The following is a 24677-nucleotide window of genomic DNA, read 5'->3' as shown; positions in this document are numbered from 1 at the left end:
TGCGCAGGCGCAGAATCTTCCGAACCGGACAACGGCTCGGCTCGGTGCGCAAGCGCAGTCTGTCGCTGAGACTTGCGGGAAGGCAGACATGGCGGGGGTTGGCGCAGTTTCGAGACTTCTTCGCGGTCGGCGCTTGGCGCTAGCTGGGGCGGTGAGTTGGTGTCACGGAATGGCGGGCCCCAGGAGTGCGCCTAATTCCGCGATCCCACCCGAGTTGGGCTGAGTCTGGGAAGGTGCAGTGGGCTGAAGCCGACAGCTTTCCTACGAAGGTCACGACCCCGAGGTCGCGGGCTTGGAGTCTGGCCTTCTAGCTAAGTTCTCCAAGGTTAACGGGAGGGACCGGCCTGTGGCACACTGGATGCGGGCAGGTCTGCGAATAATCTGTTGGTAGCCTGGGTGTTGACACTAAGACATATAAGTGATGAGCTTACAGGTTTTTGTGTAGTGGCCTTAGCTACTGTTTTTAAAAATCAGAGATATTTGAAACTATCTGGTGAGACTTCTGCACCGTGTTCATCCAATCTTGTGACTTTTGTTTTGCATTAGAAGAGGGACACAGGGTTGCAGGGGTCTCAGTTGGCCTCCCCAGATTGTCAGATCTTGTCTCAGTGTACTCTTTGCCGGTCACATGTTATTCGACCAATTCCCAGGGGAATTTAGTTTAACACAAACTAAATTTGACAGGTTGGGTTCTTTAAAGTGAACTGTCTACTTAATAATTTAATTACGAAGCAAATGCCCCAAGACATTGAACAGTATCCACTTGCATTGTGCATATAATTAAGGCTGCAATTGTCTACTTTCTGAAGTAGATATTAAAATTTATGTTCAGTTAAATGGGTAGTTGGCAGGTATTCCTGCAAAACTGGAAGGCATTTTCAAACATTGATAATTTCTATGATTTGTATTTGCTGCCACAGACTCCTACTATCCCTTGGACTCTGCAAGGGGGTTTTAAAATACTGATCATTGAAGCCTTTTACAGGGAATAATAGGTGAGCAACCTGTAATTGTAGCAGAATTATATTATAGCAGAAATAAGTGAGCTCACCCCATCCCCAGGATTCATTCCATATACTCAGGAAAAAAAAATGAGTCCAGCTTTGGTAATGCCCCAAAAGGAACAGTCAAGGATAGAAGATTTTTACTAACTTATATACACCTTAGGTTTATGCATACCACATATGTTGACATCCTTACATTCCTTTCAGATCCCAGACTCAGTTTATGCTTTGACCAGTTTAGACAGACAGGAGACTACAAAGCAGGCCACTTAGGCAGGTGGGTGATTTACACAGCAAAGGCTTTCCACATTGCCTGAATTATTTTTAAGTATATCTTTGTTGTTGTTCCCTATGGCCATCTTGTTCAGCTGTCAAAATTAGGCTTTTGTTAAGAAGAGAAGTGGGGATTTATGGAATACCTTATTTAAAGATGATTGTCACCCAGGGCTACCTCTTTGACTTACCTGTTCAAAGAATGGTCTTTGAGAGAGAAATGGCTTAATGATTGTAAGTTGGTTTGTCTCCTTTGTTAAGGGAATGGAGCCTAATGGCTGCTCAATTCTGCTGAAGAAACATTTACATCCTAAAATTCTTAATTTTACTTATATCTAACAGGTATAGTTACTATACTCATATCTTTGGAGTATTTTTGGAAGCAGCACTTCCTTAGCTAAATACTATTTTCTGTGACTTAATGTCTCCTAAGCAAGTTTATTAATAAATTAAATTCTTTATAAAAATCAGTTTTTTCACTTCATTTCTTCTATGTCAGTATGTCATCATCCTGGGCTAGTGCTCAGTGATTCCTCTGGAGACTAAGACCTAGATACTGACTTTTATTCAGACTGGAGTAAAATTCCAGTTGAAAGTGAGAATAAAGTTCTAAGCATATAAGACCAGGATGTATCATTTTCTTTTCATAGGGGCATAATTTGAAGCTATAAAACCTTCATTATTTGAATCATATTAGCTGCCAGCATTTTACCTTCTTTCTAGTGGTGCTTCATAACTGTTCTGTGGTTAAGTACCAGTAAACAGCATAACAAGACAGAAAAAAACAGAACTGACTCACAGTGGCGCCTCTCAAAATACACCTTTTGATTTTAAGAAAGTCTCTTCATGTGGATGACTGTTCCTATCAAAATTCTGCCCTTTAGAAGAATATTCATTGGCATTTGAAGTTTGTTTTTTCAACGAGGAATTTGAGTTTACAAAAGAACAGAATAAAGTTAGTAATAAAAGAAATTTGTGACTACCAACTGAGAAATGCTAAAGATAAGGAATTGTCTTGTACTATCAAGGGTTTCTGTATTGAAAAATGCTTTAAAGTTATCAACTCATCAGATTTATTTTGCCTTTGTTTTGCTTTGCATGGTCCCAATACACTGATGTGACTCACAAACATTTAAAATTGTTCAACTCATAGAAAAAATAAGAACAAGGACAGCTCTGTTGGGATCATCATAAAACCAATGACATGCAGTTTATATGTTGTTGTGATGTGGTTCTTGGTTCATTTGAAGACTTTTGGCTTAGTATTTATTCATAACCAGGATTTTAATCTGAATTTGGAGTTTCTCTGGAATTTGCCCCAAAATTTTCAGATAATTGAGAAAGTACATAACTGACCTTCAGTTTTTTTGTGTGGATTATGAGATTTGTGAAGTAGCCTCTGAAGTCATCCAAGTCAAGAATAGATATATCCCTGTGAACTGTATTTTAAGCATCTCTATTTTTCTTTTATTTTTTTAAAGATTTATGTATATGAGTAGTTTGTCTTCAGACACCAGAAGAGGGCATCGGATCCCCCCCTTACTTGTCTTACAGATTTTTTTTCATGTCACATAATATTGTCTCTTTAAAAACATAGGGATTTTTTTTAAGTTGTCACAGGTATTTTCTAATAATTTTCCCCTTTATTCATTTTATATCTTGATTGCTGCCCCCCTCCCAGTCCCCCTCTCACACACTCCTTTCTCCCACCCCTCTTCCCCTTCTCCTCTGAGAGGGTAGGAGGCCCCCTGAGTATCCCCCTACTTTGGAACATCAAGTCTTCAGGGTTAGGTGCATCCTTCCCCACTGAGGCCAGACAAGACAGTCCAATTGGGGAACAGATTCCAAGACAGGTACAACTTTAGGGACAGCCTCTGCTCCAGTAAAAACATGCAATTCTTAAGATCATTTGTAACTTCCCCTTTTATGATTATTAAGGGTACTTAACTACACAGAACTTTTTTTGGAGATATGTCCAAGTCTCTTTATTATATTTTGGTCTTTTTAAAGGGAGCAAGTAAAATGAAAAACTTGTTCCCTTAATGCTGACTGGATTCACAGTGGACTGATTTTATCAACACTAGGTTTCTTGAGTGACTGATTTTGTTGACACTAGGTTTCTTGAGTATATGTTTATCTTAATCTTAGATGTGGGGAATTATAGAAGTTTCCAGAGGAAGGCTAAGGACAACCAGTCAGGGAGAACAGGGAGAACAGAAAAGGGATGTGGTTGAAGTCTTGGTTGTATATGGTAAAGGGATAAATGTTTCATTCCCAAGCTTAAAGTTTACCTTATTTCAGTAAGTAGTAGCCTGTTCTAGAGTACAAGTCTCCCAGTATGCTGGCTGGTTCATTTTCTTCAAAATTCTTTAAGTACATGCAGAGAGCTAGTATGGAAAGGGTTATTAAGATGGAGCCATGAAAAATCTTCATATTTAGAAAATACAGCAATATGGGTTTCTTTGCCATTCTTTCCTGAGTTAACAAAATAATATACTGCAAAGCAAGGGTCAGTAGTACCCTGTTGGGAAACAGGCCTTTTTGGAAAAGGCATTTCTTAGAATGACAAGTCTGTAGAGAGGACAAGACCTGAGTCTTTGCCTCTTAGTCAGGGTCCCAGGTAAACTTTCTAGAAGAATGAGAACAACTTGATATATAGGAAGTTTAACAATTTAGAAGGAAAATTTTAATTCATTCCCTTCTGTTTCTATTCCTTCAAGACCTAACACTGTTCATATCTCTGCAGCGACCAGGAATACTCCAAACACAGACCTGTGGCTTTCACTTCTCTGTTGGTGAGAACAAGAAGGCATCAGCTAAAGTTTCAGATGCAGTAAGTTTATTGCTCAAATATAAATTTTTGGTTTTGTTTTTCTTTTATTCAAGTCAAGGTCTCCCTATGTAGCTCTGACTGTCCTGGAATTTGTTATGTAGACCAGGCTGGCCTCAAACTCACAGAAATCCATCTAACTCTGTTTTGATTAAATCTGTACACCATTATGCCCAGCTTACAAACAACTTTTCTTGCCTTGAAGGATTATAATCAATAATTATTTTAATATGTTTGAATATTGCACATATTTAAAGAAAAGGGCTTAGGGGTATTAATTATATGCTCAAATGTGTGTAGTATAATACTTACAAAAAAACTTATAGGTAAATACATTTTTGCTGGCAAAGCTTTATCTAAACTAAACTCTAAATTCAAGTAAAGTAACAAAATCAGAAACCATTAATGAGCTGCATATGTTGTGATGAACAGCAGAATTTAGACTATGGCTACTGGAGTTGAGTCTCCTCTTTATTTAGCCTGTTTTGATTTGTGTTTGAAAAATGTGAACATTACTCACATGTTTTTAATCATATGAAGTAGCAGGATTATAGAATACTGCTTGACAATTCCTCAGTAATAAATTCCCACACAGACTCTCCCTAAGTATAGACCTGAATCATAGTTGTGGTCTGTACACAGGCAAACTGAAATGTGCTAACTTAAAAGCAAAATTGTTTTCAAGAGAGACTTGTACATCACAGGCGAAGAAGCATTATCTGTGTGTGCATTAAGTTTCTGTAGACAAGTGGATATGGTTATGGACATAGTAGTAAAACCGTTGAGAAAAAGACACAATTTGAGCTCATTGCATTGATGTTTTCTTCTGCTTTTATACTTTCCTGCTTTGGTAACAGAATAGAAAGTTTGGAATCTTAAAAATTTCAAGTGCTCTCAATTCTAGCATTTGGGAAACAGCAGCAGAATGAATTTTGAGCCAGCCTGAGCAAGAAGATGTCTCAAAACTTCTGTACCACACTTCAACATCAAGAATGCACACTCAGGCCAGAACAGGAATGGAAGCCTTCTTTCTGTGCAAAGCAGCTCTTCTTTCCTGTTATTATTTTGTAATTATAGTCTTGATGTTTTATGAAGTTAAATATGTAATGAATAGCTGAATTTTTTTTTCAGATTTCTACACAGTACCCAGTGGTGGATCATGAATTTGATGCTGTGGTTGTAGGTGCTGGAGGAGCAGGCTTGCGAGCTGCATTTGGCCTTTCTGAGGCAGGGTTTAATACTGCATGCCTTACAAAGCTCTTTCCTACCCGATCACATACTGTTGCAGCACAGGTAAGAAAAGGCCCTCTTTTGATGCCTACAGATCTTGTACAGTACCACAGCTCCTATAATACAAATCCTTGCCTTCTTAATAAGCTTCAGCCACAGTTGTTGGCATCTAGCCCATCATTCATTCTTACTTTCCAAGTCACAGCTTTTAATCTCTTCTTTAATCCCAAGTGGGGTTGGCACTTCACTGATATTTTCATACAAGGGTCTTTTCCAGCTGTCCTGCCTCCTGTATGTCTCCCTATCATGGTTCAGTTTCCTCCATATTTATTCCCTGGTTAAAAAAAATAGATGTTTGCACAGGCTAGATCTTAAGTTTAGACAACTTTTTATTACTGAGACAAATACCTGAGACAATAAACTTAAAAAGAAGACAGACTTAATTTGATTTGTGGTTTCAGAGATTCCAGCCAAGATTATGTGGCTGCACATTATATCACTGAGGGAGCATATGGTACAGGATACTACTTTCCTCATCTCAAGGCAGCCAGGAAGTAAAAACGATACAGAAGACAGGGTACTATATCCCCTTCAAGGGCATACCCCAATGCTTGAATTCTTCTCATTAGGCTCCATCTCCTAAAGGTTCCACCATCTAACAGTAGCACCATGTACTTTTTTGGGGACCATCAAAATCTACACAATAGTACCTGAATAACAGTGAGCTTTGTTGGCATGGATGTAAAGAATAGAGAAATATTGGCCTTTGATGCTCTCAAGTTGAGAAAAATTACAATGATTTTTATTTCTTGGATCACTGGGATCACTCTTCGTAACACAGAATCATATTTGACTATTTTTTCTTGTATTTGGAGTAGTTTTTTTCTAAGCCAGTAGCAAAGTTTGATGGCTTCTAGGAGGTGGAAAAGACCTTCTTTGTCTCTGTATTTGCTGAAACATGCTTTAAGCACTTAGTTGCAAAAGTGGTTTGTAAACTAAAGAGTTAAAACAAACTGGAAGAAATTATGGCCTAGAGGAAAAGGAGACCTGGATAATTCTCACTACTTTTGTAAAGTTTTAATGTGATGGGTAATACAATCATAATAGAGTGGGAGAAAATAGTTATTAAGGAGAATTAGCTGGAAGTAGAGTAAGAATGTAGTTCTGGAGATATGAGAGCTTTCAGAAGACAAGCATTTGTGGCCTGAGTTTCTGGTAACAGTAAAGAGATGGTACTATTATTTACACATTTTATTTCAAAGTAGCTTTGTATCCTGCTATAAATATGTAACTAAAAGTTATCAGGATCATTTTAGCTTTACATAGGAGGAGTTGAGTAAAGAAAAGAATGTAACTAACATTCAGTTCCCACAAGGTTCTTAGTTCTTCCTTATAACTCATTCAAACTGAAAGATACCATAACTAGGAATACTAAGGCATGGTAGTAATGAAAGGGAAGAAATTCAGCTTAGATCAGATTTTACAAAGCTTACTAAACAACATTTGAGAAGAAGGAAATAAGATATGTGTATTTATTCTCATAGTTATAAAACAATATTCAATGTTTGGTAACATATAAAAAAAGATTTTAAAGCTCCCAAATTGGGTAGTCCTATGCATTTGGCCTTTGGTGAGGGGTTCCTTGCCAGCAATGGAGCATGGTAGATTTCACCGTGTTACTATATTATAAAAGGAAGAAGTCATGTTCTCAGACAGGAGACCAGAAAATAGATGGACTTAGTCTTTGGTTTTTTTTGTTTTGTTTTGTTTTGTTTATTTTTTCCCTGAAAACAAGTTTTATTTTAATAAAAGTTTAAATACCTTACATAACATTAAAAGTGGAAGGGAAAAGATCAAATTAAAACAGTAACAACGACAAGTTTGTAACTTCTTTTCTTAAAGATTTATTTATTATAATATATAAGTACACTGTAGCTGTCTTCAGACACACCAGAAGAGCTCATTAGATCTCTTTTTCTATTTATTTTTCTTTCTTTTTTTTTCTTTCTTAAGTTTATTTATTTTCGTTAAATTAGTACACTGTTGCTATCTTCAGACACATCAGAAGGGGCATCAGATCCCATTACAGATGGTTGTGAGCCACCATGTAGTTGGGAATTGAACTCAAGATCTCTGGAAGAGCAGTCAGTCTCCAGCCCAGTTTGTTACTTCTTATGACACTGGGCAGCTGCTGCTAGTGATTTGAAACTTCTGCAGCAAGCCACATGACCTGTAGTATCAGTTTAGTATTTTCTTTATATATATAAGTTTAACTAATACCAGGCTGGCTTTACCCTTCAGTTGTTTCAGTGTCTCTTAGCTAGGATATCTGGTTCAAAAGATGGACCCTGGTGGCAAGCAAGATGTTTATGACCTCTCTGGCTAACCCTAACCCTAACCCTGTCTGAATTCTGCCTACCTAGTAAAACACCAGGGGTTCTTTTTACTGTCAGGGCCTTTCTCTAGTGGTATAGCTGGTGTGGTTCTATCCAGCTTCTCACCTGGGCCATTCAAGTGGTGACATTCTCTTAGGGCAGGGGACTCTATGCTCAGCTGAAACATTGTTACCACTCGGTTTTGGGGTGGAAGCTGCCAGGGCTTACTGCTTGACCTGTTTAAATGAGGGACTTGAAGACTAAGCAACATGGCTCTTTTCAGTTTATTGCATGAAGTAGTCCAGGTCAAAAGTTACTTATACAGGCATTGAGGTTTTTAAATTTGTGACAAGGGACAGAAGGGAAATTCTACTCATTGCAAGAAAATTCTCACTTAAGCTTCAGAGAGTCACAGCAGTTAAAACCTATGAACCTTCAGCTAATTGTCCTTAGCCAATCCAATCTCTATCAGAAAATGGCATGTGTTCTTGTGCTGGTCACATTGGAGCTGAATCACTTTGCCATATTCTGGATGCCCAATTACATTATCATTGTAGGCAAATTTCTTAAATGCCTTCACTGGTTCCTTTTTATGGTAATCATTAGCAATGCCTTGGACTGTAATAAGAGTCTTCCTGCCATTTCTCTGTTGAATTTTCATATGGGTATAATCCTCAGTGCCTGCAGAAAGAGCTCATCATTCTTACTTAGATCAGCAAAGGTGTCAAAAGAGTGGAGGTTCTGGGTAACAGACATAGGATATGATTTCTTTTCCTTCGTAGAAATTCTGCAGAAGGCAGCTTCAGGAGAAGTTGGGGGAGGGGGAAGGCAGGTGTGGGGCAGACACAACAAAGTAGGGACTATCAGAAAGCTTAGAGGCTAGAGGGGGAGGCAGCTAAGTTCACTGGACTAGTCTTGCTTTTTCTTTTCTTTCATTCCTTTTTTTTTTTTTTTTTTTTTTTTTGTCTTGCTTTTTCACAGGAACACAAGAACTATCTAAGGTTTAGTAAAAGCTACTTTAATTCCTCTCAAGAGTATATTTCCCCAAAGGCCAAAGGGTCCACCATTGTACTGTGTATTTTATCTCCTTCAATACATGAACCATTGAGAAACAGTCAAATGATACTAGGGTATCTTCTCTTGTAAAAAGATTATATAAAAAGAATGACTTGAAATATATGTTGGAGGCCAAGCATGGTGACCCAAACCTTTAATTCTGGTACTTTGGAAGGAGGTAGAAGCAGAGGCAGGAGAATCACTATGAGTTCAAGGCCAGCCTTGTCTACAAAGTTCTAAGCTATTTCCAAATGGATTAGTTGAACATCTTTAGTTGTCAGGTAGATAAGCAATGGGTAAGTTATAAGGATCTTTTTTAGTCTTTACAGGCCTGGAGATTAAGCAACATTCCCATCACAAATAAAGATTAAGCCACCTAGCTACTCAGGGGAAGTCTCATGACTTGGAATCTGTCCTGCCTTACTGCTTCTTAACCCTTATGAAGAGTCACCACATAAGGGGTTTGCTTTCTCTGAATCAGATCTAAAGGTAGGCTGCAGAGGCCATTAAAACATATAAGCAGTTGTATGGTGTTTCCAGGGAGGTATCAATGCTGCTCTGGGAAACATGGAAGAGGACAACTGGAGATGGCATTTCTATGACACCGTGAAAGGCTCTGACTGGCTGGGGGATCAGGATGCGATCCATTACATGACAGAGCAAGCTCCTGCTTCTGTGGTTGAGGTAACTTTAGGGAAATTCTTAGGTCATTGTGTATGTGCTCTGCTTGCATTACAAAAGAATCAGTGTAAAAATAAAAGAGGGCCTGGAACAAGGCTCTTGGAGAATGTATGCCTACTGCAGTTGAGCTCTAGGGTCTCATCCCTGGTGGTGATGAACCAATGGGGAAAGTTTTTCCTGTAATTATTCAGTTTGTTTAAGAAGATTTTTTTTTCTTTCCCTGAATTATCAGTGTTTCATAGAATATGCTAGTATTAAAGTTTTAGATTTGGGTTTGGTGCAAATTTGGTACAAAATGAGTATTTTTACTTGTTTAAGATGATATAATTTTGCTTGTTTTGTGTTTCACAGCTAGAAAATTATGGTATGCCATTTAGCAGAACTGAAGAAGGGAAGATTTATCAGCGTGCATTTGGTGGACAGAGCCTCAAGTTTGGGAAAGGCGGGCAGGCTCATCGGTGTTGCTGTGTGGCTGATCGGACAGGCCACTCACTATTACACACCTTGTATGGAAGAGTAAGGCTGACTTGGTGGTGAAGGATGGTGTTATGATAACAGTAAAAATGTCAGGACAGGAGGCAATCACCCCGTGGGTTTTGTTTTGTTTTGTTTTTAAGCAAAACAGTAGTGTTCTACCTTGATAGCTGTGACAAAGACTATAACCAAAAGCAACTTAGGGAGGAAAGGGTTTGTTTCACTTTATAGTTTTAGTCCATTGTGAAAGGAAGTCAGGGCAAGAACTTGAGGAAGGGATTGCTGTGGAATTCTTGGAAGAACAGTGCTTATGACTTGTTCCCTATGGCTTGCTCAGCCTACTTTTTTATATAGCCCTGGACCTGCCATGGGGTGGCACCACACCCAGTGGCTGAGCCCCTTCATACCATCAGTAAAGGAAATGCCTCTAAAAACTTAGCTCCAGTTCAATTTTATGGTAACATTTTTTTCAGTTGAGGTTTTCTCTTCAGTGATTCTAGTCTGTAAATTTGACCAAAAACAAAACAACAACAAAAAAAAAACTAACACAAATTGTAAGGTAAGGTACCTGAAATAATTATTAATCTGAAAGTATTGAACAGGTATTGTGGAAAGCTGTCTCTAAAAATGGTATGTTATTCTTCATGTCTGTTTTGGAAAGTTGAGTTGCTTACCATTTTGAATTTGTGCTTCATAACATGCCAAGAATGGAGGATGTATTCTTTCTTTCTAACATAATATTTTATTGATGGGAAGCCTTGTCTAGTCATACTGGAGTGTTGGTTTAATCTTAATTTTAAATGCAGTTTGAAATGTAGGATACTTTTCTTACAGTCTCTGCGATATGACACCAGTTATTTTGTGGAGTATTTTGCACTGGATCTTCTGATGGAAAATGGGGAGTGCCGTGGTGTCATTGCACTGTGCATAGAAGATGGCTCCATACATCGAATAAGAGCAAAAAACACTGTTATTGCTACTGGGTAGGATTTTACTGTATTTAATTTCTTATATAAAAGTTGAGTGTCAGCATGGGGATAGGGGTGTTTGGTTTTTTGTTAAATAAAATGGTTCAGAGCAATGGATCAGACATAGGCCTTCATGTCACCTCATATGGAATGTAACCTTTCCCAGCCTTGGTACCTTTGTTACAATGTAGATGTTCTCTGAGCATAAAAGGGCTGAATTTGAGATTATAAAGCTTATTTTATCTGTTCTTATATAAATAATAAGCCTGGAGAGTCACATGGTATTTTTAGATAAACTTTCCTGCTTTCTTGTTTACTATGTATACAGATTCTTAGAATCAAGAAGTATTATTTGCTTGCATGATAAAAATAAGTAAATTTCATTTTATATGATTTTATTTTTTAAAGTTATGAGCTGAAGGTATATCTCAGTTGTAGAATATTTGCTTGTTTAGAATCCACATGGTCCTGGGTTCATTCTTCTTTACCACCATTCCTGCCTTGCCCCTCCCCCCCCAACAAAAAAGCAAAAGAAAGAATGTTTAAGTAAACAAATATTTTTAAATAGGTATAGAACCTGAATTCCCAGGACAGAGGGAATACACATGGTCATCAGATTTATAAAAGGTGCTCAGCACCATTAAACATCTGGAGAGTTCAAGTAACTTCTACATTTGTGAGATGGGCTAGTGTAAAGCTACAGATGATAGATAGTAAATATTGATGAAGATGTAGAGAAAAAGTGACCAGCTGTCTTAGTCACTTCTAAGTTACTTGATAAAATACCATGACCAAGGCAACCTATAAAAGAAAATGTTAAATCTAGACTCCAGTTTCAGAGGATAAGAATCTGTGATAGTGGCAGAGAGAATCTGGAGTCTTCTAAGACATCCAAGCCCATCCCAGTTACACACCTTCTCAAACAGTTCCCCTAGTTGGGGACAAGCATTCAAAAATACAAGCTTATGGGAGCCATTTTTAATCAAATCACCATACTGGGTAAAAGCAGTTGCCATACAAGTCTGGCAATCTACCTGAATTCAATCTCCAAAACTTACAGTAGAACAACAGATAAACTCCTTAAAGTTTTCCTCTAACTTCCACACACATGCCATGCCAATCCCTGTTTTCTTTTGTTTTTTTCTTAAACAAAATGGGTGGAGAGATGGCTTACCATTAAGAGCTGCTACTCTGGCATAGGACTTAAGTTCTGGTTTCAGCATTCACTTCAGAAGGCTCACAACTCCCTGTAACTCCAGCTTTGAAGTAGCCACTTTGGGCATTGACACACATGTTGCATAGCTCGGACACACACATAAACATAAAATCTTAAAAAAAAAAAAAAAAGCTATAGTGAAAAGTACCCTAAAAGTCTAAAGGCTATTGGGAGTATAAATTGGTAGTTATTGTGGAAGCACCTCAAAAAACTAAAGACTGAGGAGATAGCTTAATAGACAAGGTACTTGCCACCTACACATGAGAATCAGATCTTAGATGCCCAGAACCCACATAAAACTGAGCAAGTGTGGCCCTGTCTGCAGTTCCATGATTTAGGAGGCAGAGTAGGGATTCTCCGGCATATGCTGGCTAGAGAGACTAGCTGGCTAGTTGACGAGCTCTTGGCTTCAATAAAATATAGTGCAATCAAGAAAGACACTCATTGTCAATATCTAGCTTACACACACAAACACTCGAAGCAGAAGAGTGAAAGTAACATGGTGTGGCAGTCCCACCATAGCAGCATGTGCAAAGGGAATGAAGTCATCATAATAACAGCATGAATATATGATCTATCAAATTTGCTGTAGTACTTACCGTGGGCCAGATTGTTGTCGCTGTAACCAAACACAACAACATGCAGGGCTTATTTTGGCTGATGTTTTCATCAGGTTCAGTCCATGGAACATGGATTCATGTGTTTGAGCAGGACAAGTATATGATGGAAGATAGCTCTTCATTTCATGGCAAAAAATGAAAGACATTAGCCCAAGACTATATATTCCTAAGGACATACCCTGAGAGATCTGCATTCCCTAATAAAGCCCCATGTCCTAACAGCTTCACAACCTTTCAAATAATACAAGTAGCCATGGACCAAGCCTTTCCAACATATGAGACTATAGGGGGCATATTCAGATAAAGACAATTTGAGTCATGAGATGAACACTTTCTGAAATCTAATAACATGTTGGCTACAGTAATGGTATAGTTGCCAAGAGTTTTAAGTGCTTACACCACAAAAGAGGATAAATATGTAAAGTTAATGAAATTGTGAAAATTGGTTACCAGTGTACATTATCAGATAATGTGGACATCTTATAAAGGTATAGTCAAGCTGGGAGAAAAATAGTAAAAGAAAATAACAAATCAGCAAATACTTAAAAATTTTAATTATGTGGTGGTTTGAATAGGAATGGCCCCTATAGACTCTTGTGTTTGAATGCTTGGCCCACAGGGAATGGTACTATTAGATGTGGTCTTGTTGGAGGAAGTATGTCACTGTGGAGGCAGACTTAGAGGTTTCATGTACTCCAGCTAGACCTAGTGTGGCAGTCTCCTTTTGCTACCTATAAATCAAGATGTAAATCTCGGCTTCTTCTCCAGCACCATGCCTACCTGCATGCTGCCATGCTTCCCACCATGATGACAATGGACTAAAACTCGTAAGCCAGCCCCAGTCAAATGCTTTTCTTTATAAGAGTTGCCATGGTCATATTGTCTCTTCACAGCAATAGAAACCCTAACTATGACTCATTATAAAAGTTATATATCCATATCAGGAAGATTCTTTGAAGATACAGAGTACCAAAATACAAAAAGTACAAAATTCCCTATCTCTGTCTCCCAGCCTCCATCCCATGGTAGCAGCCTCCCAGTATCGTGTGCCATGTATATACATGCATGTGTCAGAGTATATTTCAAGCAAGGGGTCATTAGAGGTTGTTGCCTCAGAGACTGCACTATGTAAGGTTTGGTGTGGACTGATGCTTATAGTTACTGTTTTCTGTTTTCAGGGGCTATGGGCGAACCTACTTCAGCTGTACTTCTGCCCATACCAGCACAGGGGATGGCACAGCCATGGTCACTAGGGCTGGTTTACCTTGCCAGGACTTAGAATTTGTTCAGTTCCATCCCACAGGTAGGACAGTATGCCTGTCTGACTCTGGGCTCTTCTGTGTATTTTAAGCATGCAATACCTATTCATTGCTTTGTGGTACACTTTTCCCACCTTGAGTCCTCAAGGAGAGTTTCTCCTGGTTCCATAAAGGCAGTTCATAATAGATTTTGGTTTCAGGGGTTTTAGGTACCTGTGGTAAGAGGGGTGTGATGTTAGAACAGACCAGACTGCACCTGATACCAAAGATAGGATTTGGATTTGGAAGAGGGAGAAATGGAAGAGCTAGTTATGGGAGAAATTAGCTTTTCCTGTCAGAAGAGAGAAATGAGCAGAGATAGAGAATGAAAAAAAAGTGAGTTAGTTTTCTTACATCAATTTGTGTCTAGTATCCCTGAGCCTCTGGATTGCCAGTCATGTACTGTGTTCAGCACTTCATTTTTTATGCTTTCTTTACAATATATAAGAAACTAGCCAATGGATGTTACTGAAGCTATGAAAAGTGAAAAGCACTTTTTTTTCCTTTTGGGCATATAAAAAGAAAATTTATATTTAGCTTTAAAATAGCCCTTCTTTAGTCTCTTCCCTTAAAATTCAGTACTTGGCATTCTTTGTTTTTTCTTACACTGAAGGATACATTATATTAAGAAATGTCATCATGCTCCTCAGGTTTGAATTTGGGCTTTTCCCTTTAATAGCTCTGTGACTTTAATGAGTTACTAAACTTCTTCTTTTTCTTCTTTTTTTTTTTTTTTTGTGCCTCTGAGGATAGACTTCTTAGTACCTGGGGCCATCATAAATCTGAAATGAATGAATGTTTAGAGTTGATGCAAACATAAATATTAACCATTAAAATAATTTGTGCTGTTTTGGTACTTAAGATAGAAAATCTCTAAGCTATTTTATTTCTGCCTAAACTTGTTAACACATTTCTTGGTATAAAGATATATTTTTAAAAATTAAGTCTACTAAATATGGTTGATGTTTAATCAAAGTATAGATTAGACCCTGTGAGTGAGATTCATTAGACTCTCTTTGTGAGTGTGTTGTTCCTGGATCTCTTGTGCTTTCTGGTTTGTCTCGGCTGCTTGTCACACACATTCCTCCCACTTGACTTTTCTTCTTATTTTGAGTTTAACATTCTTTGTGTGTCCTCTTCTTTTCTTCCAAAAAGTAGCTTCCAAAAAAATTTTAACTATTTGAAGTAGTTTACTAGTCCTCATTCATTTATAAACATTTAGTCACCTGGATTTTTACAGGTATATATGGTGCTGGCTGCCTCATCACAGAAGGGTGTCGTGGAGAGGGAGGTATTCTCATCAACAGTCAAGGTGAAAGGTTCATGGAGAGATATGCCCCTGTAGCCAAGGACCTGGCATCAAGAGATGTTGTGTCTCGATCTATGACTCTTGAGATCCGTGAAGGAAGGTCTGTAATTTTCTAGGGATACAGGAGTGTAGGCAGGTGGATAATTGTGTCCTCTTTTCTCTTTGGTAGGCATTAGGTCACATCTATGTATTTTAGCACCTTACCTTTGCAGATTAGTATCCAGCCCTCAGGGTTAGGGTTAGAGGATAAAACTACTCCATTATTTTTTTAACTAACATCTGTTAGTTTATGGTATGTCCTTAAAGACGTACATTTTGAGAGTCTTTTTCATATCAGCATGTGTGTAAATGTCTCACATATTCTTTGTATGAGCATGAGATTCACAGACTCAGCTAATACTCAGCCTTAGGAGTCATCTTGTTTTATTCGGTATTACAGGTGTCTTGGCAGGTGTTCTTCAGGGTATGTGTGTCACTTGTCTTTCAGTGAATTACCTTAGGTTCCAAGCACTTGGCTTCAATCCAGGGACCTAATGTGGGTTTGACACTTTGATTTAAAACTCTCAAGTCTGGTGGGTTATGGGTAACTTTCTAGTACATTTACCAAGGAAAACATAGGAAATCATGATACCCAAAGCAAGGATGTAAGATTGGTGAGTATAGGCTTGTGTTCTTGGCTGTGTCCTTGCACAGAAGTGTTCCTGACACACTATAATTTAAAAATACTTGAAGGAAAAAAAAGTATTAATGGGACACTGACTATAGATGAAGGTGAAATTTTCCACAAGATCAAAGATTGTTCAAGCACCCTTAGTGATTTTAGTTAGCTCTTTCTTACTGTTCTTTGCCTCATGTTACAGTATTGTATTTGCAGAGGCTGTGGCCCTGAGAAAGATCACGTCTACCTGCAGTTACATCATCTGCCTCCTGAGCAGCTGGCCACACGTCTGCCTGGAATTTCAGAGACGGCCATGATCTTTGCTGGTGTGGATGTCACTAAGGAGCCCATCCCAGTCCTCCCCACTGTGCATTACAACATGGGTGGGATTCCCACTAACTACAAGGGACAGGTGACGGTGACAAGGCTACTTCACAAAAATCTCTTTAGAGCTTAGAGACATAGAAGAAAAATGCATTGTATTTGATAGTTTAATGTTAATTATAAAATGCCATACCTGCCAAGCAGTGAGAGGCTAGGTTATGTTCTTGGGTTTGCATTTACTTGGCAATAACCAATAGAATGCTAATTCCCCTAGACCTATAATACTATGCACTGTTTCCATTTTACAGTTACTTTTCTATATTGTTTAATACTCTTACAGTGAACTTATAAATTAGGGATCTATATATACAATTAGTACTTGAGTTATGAGTACTTCACAAGTGCTTAACAGCTGGTTCTTCTGGTTTGGACTCCTGGTCAGGACAAAGGGTAGGGATTACTACTGCCCCTTTACAGATGATCCTTTTTGCCTCATCTTTTTAGTGTTCCATCGCCTGCCATATTCCTTAGTTAAATCAGGTGGTGATTGACACTGGGGAACCTAAACCATCCTTTGACCTGTTAGTCTAGAGCAAAAGGAATACTCTAGGGGATGTACCATAGAGTGAGCTAGAGAAGATGCAGTCTACTTTTGCTACTTTGGGCATGGGAAGTCTGCTGAGGAAGTAGGCATGTGGAAGCATTTATTGTCTCATCTGAAATATTCCTGCAGGTGCTGAAGCATGTGAATGGCCAGGATCAGGTTGTGCCTGGTCTGTATGCCTGTGGGGAGGCTGCCTGCGCCTCAGTACATGGTGCCAACCGGCTTGGAGCAAATTCTCTTTTGGACCTTGTAGTCTTTGGCCGAGCCTGTGCCCTGAGCATTGCAGAATCTTGCAGGCCCGGTATGTGTTCTTTTCAAGCCCTCAAGCTATTCTAGGAGCCTGCATTGTCTTTATTTGTTGCTAGAAATTTGCTTAGTGAATGTAGAGGACATCTGCTTTTTCCCATAGAAGCACTATTGATGTTGAGACCAGACTCTTGGAAATATTAATATCAGAAAACTAAGGGATTTGAGTCACTTGTTTTTTAAGACACATTTTACTGTATACCTCTGGTTGGCCTAGAACTTCACAAATCAGCCAGGCTGACCTTGAATTCATAGAGATTAACCTGCCTCTGCTTCCTGGCTTTGCCTTTTTTTTTTTTTAATCTGTAGTCATTATGTATTTAAGACACTATTAAGAAATTGGTATTTTGCCAGGCGGTGGTGGCAATGCCTTTAATCCCAGCAGTAGCAGTAGGGAGGCAGAGGAAGGTAGATCTTTATGAGTTCAACGCCAGCATGATCTACAGAGTTTTTGGACAGCCAGGGCTACACAGAGAAACTCTGTCTTGAAAAACTGAAAAATAAAAATAAAAAAGAAATTGGTATTTTGAGGGGAAGTTAATTACCTATTATTTGCCTGTAATTTGCATTTGCAGTTTAATATTCTTAATAGTAAAAATTAATCTGTAACTCCTTGGTAGTTATAGAAAAAAATTTAGACTTTTAAAAACAAGATATAATAGAACTCCATTTATAAAAGGACACTACCCCTCAGGGATAAAATGAATTTTTTTTTTGGTAGCTTAAAACTGTGTAAAAGAAAAATGTGCCTTGTGTTGGAGTGTAGTTTTGCTTGTACACACCAGAACCAGGAGGTTACCAGAGCTCCAACTCTAAGGAGCCATCATGGTAGCTGTTTTGTCTATTTGCTCAGAATATGAAAGAACACCTCATGAGGAGGTATAGAGACCCCTCTCCCTGTTCCATTCATTATTTTTTCCTCTTGTTACTTGTGGATGTTGGTTGTAGTTTATATGGATGAACAGAGACCAACACATCCTTGCCCCACTGGTAGAGAGAACGGTGTGGGTAATCATTTACATATCACATCTTCACACTTTTAACCATGCCACAATACAAGTCTGAATGTGAAGAGAATTCCTAGTCCTTCCTGCTGCTCAGCTGCCTAAGCAGGGTGCAAAGGATCATCTGTGACACGAAAAGTAGCCTTTGGGAGGATCAAAATCATTCTAGAGGAACGTAGAGACTCGGGTTCCCTGCTTTGAGAATGAGAAAAATTAAGTTTTATAAGAATATATTATACTTTTATATGCAGAGGTTCTACAAATACATTAAGAATTTTTAAATTCAGTAATGAAAGGGCTAAATGTTTAATAGGACTCAAAAGGTTGCATATGTGATTTTAATTTTGGAAATAACAAACTGTAAGGAAGAAACAAATCATGGTTGCTAGGCTGTGTGGTGGTTTTACCTAAACACAACTGTTTTTGCCAAAACCTGAAAAGCTTTACTAAAAAAACAAATGTGATAAAAAAGACAACAAATTTCACTGTATCTTTAATTCTTTAATTTTTAAAAATCAAAAGTTTTGTAATATTTGCCCCAAAGAGTAATGGCCTGATAGTTTTAAAGTAAAAATCTGTTTATATAGTGTTGAAAAATTTTAAAACTGTACATCAGAAAAGTTGGTTTTATTTAAACACTAAAAAGGAACTAGGCACATACACCTATAATTTGTACATTCAGAAGGCTGAGGTAAAAGATTGATAATTCAAGGCTGATCTAAACTATATACTGAGTTCATGACTATCTCAAGACAGAGAAGAGAGAGAAGGAAGATGAGCTAGTTGCATGCCTGGGATGACACATAAGAGCTAGTTACCTGGAGTCCTTGGAAAGGAGGTGGCTGGAAGCAGTTGTTGTCTGCATTCTCGTTAGAAAATGCATATGCCATTTAAAATAACTTTTAAAATGCCTCACTCAGAACTCTTTTTTTTTTTTTTTTTAAGAGGATTCTTTCATTTGGGGAGTGGGGGGGGGGGGTTGGTGGTACCGAGAATCAAACCTGGGGCCTCACCAATGCTAACCATTACGTCTAAGTTATACCCCCTGCCTAAATATCATAATCTTGAGGTTTCATTAAGAGAACAAGAGTCAAGACCAGCAGGTAGCTTTTCAAGACACATAGCTAGCTACCTGTTTATCTCTTTATGAGAAAAAGTGTGAGGCTAACATCTCAAATAGACCACTATCTAAGGGTAACCAGTTTTTTTTTTTTTTTTTTTACTAGAGTAACAATACTCTGATCACATATAGGTTCTTAGTTTCAAACATGGTTACCTATTTAATGGCAAAATCTTTTTTTCTGTATATGTTCTTAAGAACTGACTCTAAGTATCTCATTCCTTAGGTTGGTGCCAAGACAGTGTTGGCTCAGATTATGTCTATGCTTTCCTGGAATGGCTGTGATATAATTTAAGTGGCATTCAAAGCCCCCTCCCAAGTGGTTTTGAAAGTTAAATTCTGGTTTTCTTTTAAGGAGATAAAGTTCCTCCAATTAAGGCAAATGCTGGAGAAGAGTCGGTTATGAATCTTGACAAGTTGAGATTTGCCGATGGAAGTATAAGAACGTCAGAACTACGTCTCAGCATGCAGAAGGTAGGAGCAGACACAGTGAAAGCCACCCCGCATGGGTGCTTGAGGTTGACAGCAGAAGGATCTGTTCCTCATTTTGTCAAGGAGAATATAGAAGTAATCAGGAGCCTCTCATGGAACACTGGAGTTGTTAATTTAGGGTAGAAATAAGCTGCAGCGTTAGCAGGGACTTGACTTTCCCTGGTTCTCCTTTATGCGAGTTTGACATCATCCTCAGACTACTGCCTGTCATTTGTGTTGCAGCCAATAGGAAGAGGAAGACCATCAGAAACTGCATCCCAGGTCACTTAGATGCCAGCATGGCTCCCTTGCTCACTTTTCATTGCCTAGAACTAGTTGTGTTGCTTTACTTAGCCCTTTCAGCTCTGAGAGAGATGTCCTCAGACTGAATCTTGTTGTATCATGTCAAAGTCAGAAAGTGGGGAGAGTGAAATGGGCAAGAGCTAACCTAACCCCTAAGACAGTGGACAGTACCTGGCCCCAGGGTTCTCAGGCCTTGGTTCCTCCTCCTTACTCTCATGACCTCCTAGTTTCATACCCACTACTGCTAACCCACCTAGACTCTGGGATGGTTGTATTCCAGAAATGCTGCCAGAGAAGTAAAATAATTAAAGTGACACACAGATTTGTTCTGAGCTACATACATAATATACATAGAAACATTGTAAGTTTAATCAGAATTTATTTCTACCAAGGTAAAATAGCATATTTGGGAGTCTATAATAGAAAGATCACATGCATGTATAGTAAGACTCCTTCTCCAGGAAAAAGGTAGCTTAAGTTTAAATTTAATTCATAGTCTGAATTTTGTAGTTTAAGTTGTATAACTATATCAAATGTAGAAAATCTAAGTTGTAAGAATTTTTACCTATCTTTTTCTGTGCATTAAAAGTTTGTAATGGTATTTTGATAGTCGATGCAGAGCCATGCTGCAGTGTTCCGTGTGGGAAGTGTATTGCAAGAAGGCTGTGAAAAAATCAGCCAGCTATATGGAGACCTAAAGCATCTAAAGACATTTGACAGGGGTGAGTCAGCAGTACTCTTGAGAGGACACTGCTTTCTTTGGAATGGACCTGTATCTGTTCCTTATTCCATGCTTGTTGTCCAGCAGTCTCTTCCCCACAGCTGTATGCTGCTAATAAGTCCAGAGTACCTATGTGGCTGGGTCCTATTTGTCTCTCATGGGTTCTTGTGTATCTCCAGGAATGGTCTGGAACACAGACCTGGTAGAGACCCTGGAGCTGCAGAATCTGATGCTATGTGCACTGCAGACCATATATGGTGCAGAAGCACGGAAAGAGTCACGGGGAGCTCATGCCAGGGAAGATTACAAGGTATGTCTTCAAAATAAATCACATTGACCAGACATTACCCACCCATTTCTTTTTATCCCTGCTTGTTTTCTGTTTTATTTATTTTCCCAAAACAAAATTAAGGGAAAAGCTTTTCCTTCAATATCTTTTATTCATATTCTTATTCTCAGACCTTTTTCTTGCTTTGAGCCAGCCCACGCAGCATCTGTAAGCAGAACAGGATTGGAAATTCTCTGTATTTACATTTCAGATGTTTTCTCCTTTCCTCCCACTCCCATCCCCCCTCTCCCCTTGCCTCCATGAAGGTGTTCCCTCTCCCAACCACCCTCTGCCACCTCAGTACCTTGGTATTCCCCTACACTGGGAAAACGAGCCTTCACTGGACCAAAGGCCTCTTCCCCCATTGATGCCAGACAATGCTATCCTCTGCTACATATGCAACAGGAGCCATGGGTCTCTCCAGGAGCCGGGGAGGGTTTGGTTGGTTGATAATGTTGTTCTTCCCATGGGGTTGCACACCCTTTCCACTCCTTCAGTTCTTTTTTTAGCTTCTTCATTGGGATCCCCTTGTTCAGTCTTATGGTTAGCTGCAAGCATCCTCATCTGTATCAGTATGGCTCTGGCAGAGCCTCTAAGGAGGCATCCATATCAGGCTCCTGCCTATAAGCACTTGTTGCAGACCTGGTTCTTAACAGGGCTAATAGCAGGAAATGCTGACTTACTGAGTCATTAGATCAAACCTGTCTTTAGGCTTGGAAAAGGAATTAGAGATCTGCCCTGGCCATGGTTTTTATGCAGACTGTTGTCTGTACAGAACACACATGTTGGATTCTACATGTGGTAGAAAACATGAGACACTTAGGTGTAGCTCCAAGTTCAGGCTGAATATATCAACTAAAGAGTTAGACTTTCCATGATGGGTACACAGGTTCTGAACAGTGTAGGATGGTGAGTAAATAGAAAAGTGAGCTAAGCATAAGTTTTCATTTGCTATGAACATGTATTGATTTAAACTGCAATGATCAAGTAGATGAGAACAGATATGGGCAAGCATATCTCCAGTATGTATCAAGGAGCTTCTTGAAAGTTAACTGCTAGGAACAGAGATAAAATAAGGCTTTGAAGATTTGAGGTAGATTCTGCTTACTCTCAGAAAGCTTATACTGAACTTAGTAATGTACAGCTAGGGCTATGCTTTAGCCCTTTGGCTCAGGTAAGGAACCTCCTGTTGCCTCTCCTTCCATATTTGTTTTCAGTAGAAACAGCAAGGTACCTGATCTTGGTTTTTATTTGAAGAGCCCCTTGCTCATCTAATCTATTCCCATATGCAAAATTTTCTTTCTTAACAGTCAGTGTACTGACTCTTAAAATTTCTTCAGTATAAATGCTAAATTTAGAAAATAGTTAAGTTGGATTTAGCGGCATGTTCCTTTAATCCTAGAACTTGGGAGTCAGAGGCAAGCAGAGGTTAAAGTGAGTTTTAGGACAGCCACGGCAATATAGAAAGACCATGTCTCAAAACAAAACAAAATCCCATTTAGATTAAAAATGCTGAAGAGAAAAGTTGAAGAAATCTCAGTGCGTGGAACCAAAGGAAAAATTGCATAAAGGATATTTAATTCTAATATCTACTTACAGAGTTGTGTAAAAAATGCAGAAATGGATGTTGTGTATCCATTCCTGGCTCCAAAAGCCCTTGCTGTGGTGTCCATCTCTTGGGTTGGTCTGTGTATTGTTAATATTTTCTGTGGTTTTGATGTGTTCACTGATGAGAGATGGAGGTGTGTTTTACCTCAGGTGCGGGTCGATGAGTACGATTACTCCAAGCCCATCCAGGGACAGCAGAAGAAGCCATTTGGGGAACATTGGAGGAAGCACACCCTCTCATATGTGGACGTCAAGACTGGGAAGGTATGTGGGCAAGCCATCAGCCTAGGGATGTGCTGAACCACTCTATTTGGCCTTTGATAGTTGACCAGTTTGAAAAGCAACCTAGTTTTAAACCAGTTGTTTTAAACCAAGATATCACTGAAAAAGAATAGTGTGAGTCATGCTTCTTGCTAGAAACAGAATTCAGTGCCTGGGTGGTTCACAGGGACCTTAATATAGGTTTGGCTCTCATCTTCTGTACCAGATAAAGAGCCCTGAGCAATGATGAGATAGATGTCCGACGCTTGTGGTAGGGAGTTAGCAATGACTTTTATTAGTGACTTTTTATCACTGTGATGAAATACTTGATATGAGTAACTTAAAGAATTCAAGGTTTATTTTGTCTCCCAGTTTCAGAAAGTTAAGTCCATTGTTTCGTGGACTCATTCAATTAAGCAAAATGTCATGACAGAAACAGTTGTTCACCTGGTAGCAAGAAGCTAAGGCAGGAGAAGCTTGAGTTGGAGGCCAGCATAAGCTGTAGAGGGAGGTGGGGTAGGAGGAATTACCATAATTTATATAGCCAACCTGTGACTCCTTTGTCTTAACATTCTCATGGAAATGTACTTGATGGTTTAATTTACAGAAGCATAGAAGAAATGGCTGTTTGTAAATTTTCATGCCTCGATTCACTCTTGACTCTTTTCTCTAAGGTTACTCTGGAGTACAGACCTGTTATTGACAAGACCTTGAATGAGGCTGACTGTGCCACCGTACCTCCTGCTATCCGTTCCTACTGATTAAACCTGACAGCTATAGGACCAGCTTATGTGGTTATATATCATTGCTTACCTAGGTTTCCTCTCATACTTGTTAAAATCTGCTCTCATGAACAAGGAGTCACTTTATAGATTATGATCAACAGCTTGTTAGTACTTGATGTAATGGACTTGAGTTGCACCAGACTTTGTCTCTTTATTCTTGTGTAGTGATAAAACTGGCATAATTCTTACAAATGAGCAGTCTTTTATTTCCAAATAAAACCATGTAATATTTGATTTTCTCAGCTATTGGTCTGAAATAGCAAATATAATTTTCTTCCACTGTCTAGCTGCAACAGTTACGTTTTTCAAGTATTGTTTTGTTTATTCTGTATGCCATATATTAAACTAGACTTTGGGCAATGTTAGAATGTAAATGGAAAATAAAATTGAGTAGTAGGGTGGGCCCTTAATAATTTGAAGGGAAGTTTGGATATGGTAAGTATCAGGCTAGTTAGTGCCTTGTTTAGGTTCCTGATTGGGAGTGGTATATTCATATATCCATGTATATTTGAGGGAGTATGTGCTGGCTAGCTTTGCCAATTTGACAAAATCTAGCATCACATAGGAAGAGAGTCTCAACGAAGGACTGCTTCAGTTAGCTTGGTATGTGGGCATGTCTTCTAGGGATTGGCTTGATGATGTTAATTGTTAAGGGGAGACAGCCCACCATGGGCACCACCATTCTCTAGACAAAGGAGTCTGACCTGTATAAGAGCAAACTGAGTACTCCCCATGCATGCATTTATTCATTGTCTACTTCTGTGAATATAACTAGATCCTTCAAGTTCCTGCTTCCTTGAAATGAAGGACTTTAAACCAGTAATTATTAAATAAACCCTTTCTCAAAGTT

At 38.8% G+C, this 24677-nt stretch overlaps 1 protein-coding gene and 1 pseudogene across 2 annotated transcripts; one reads left to right on the top strand and one right to left on the bottom strand.

Moving 5' to 3' along the window:
- The first annotated feature begins 31 nt into the window (after positions 1 to 31).
- On the top strand, positions 32 to 24677 carry SDHA (succinate dehydrogenase complex flavoprotein subunit A). Its single transcript, XM_080933761.1, has 15 exons — positions 32 to 151; positions 4024 to 4110; positions 5239 to 5400; positions 9309 to 9452; positions 9801 to 9965; positions 10758 to 10906; positions 13906 to 14030; positions 15266 to 15434; positions 16209 to 16404; positions 17050 to 17221; positions 19706 to 19824; positions 20735 to 20846; positions 21025 to 21155; positions 22932 to 23045; positions 23717 to 24677. The coding sequence occupies exons 1-15, from the start codon at positions 89 to 91 to the stop codon at positions 23801 to 23803; spliced, it is 1995 nt and encodes a 664-aa protein (XP_080789887.1). The 5' UTR covers positions 32 to 88; the 3' UTR covers positions 23804 to 24677.
- On the bottom strand, positions 8131 to 8468 carry LOC308433704 (eukaryotic translation initiation factor 1-like; annotated as a pseudogene). The gene has a single exon. The product of its transcript is annotated as a eukaryotic translation initiation factor 1-like (transcript).

The sequence above is a fragment of the Micromys minutus genome, assembly GCF_963924665.1.
Source record: "Micromys minutus genome assembly, chromosome: 20".
NCBI lineage: Eukaryota > Metazoa > Chordata > Mammalia > Rodentia > Muridae > Micromys > Micromys minutus.
Note: the sequence above shows the minus strand (reverse complement) of the source record. Positions and strands in the feature narration are given on the sequence as shown.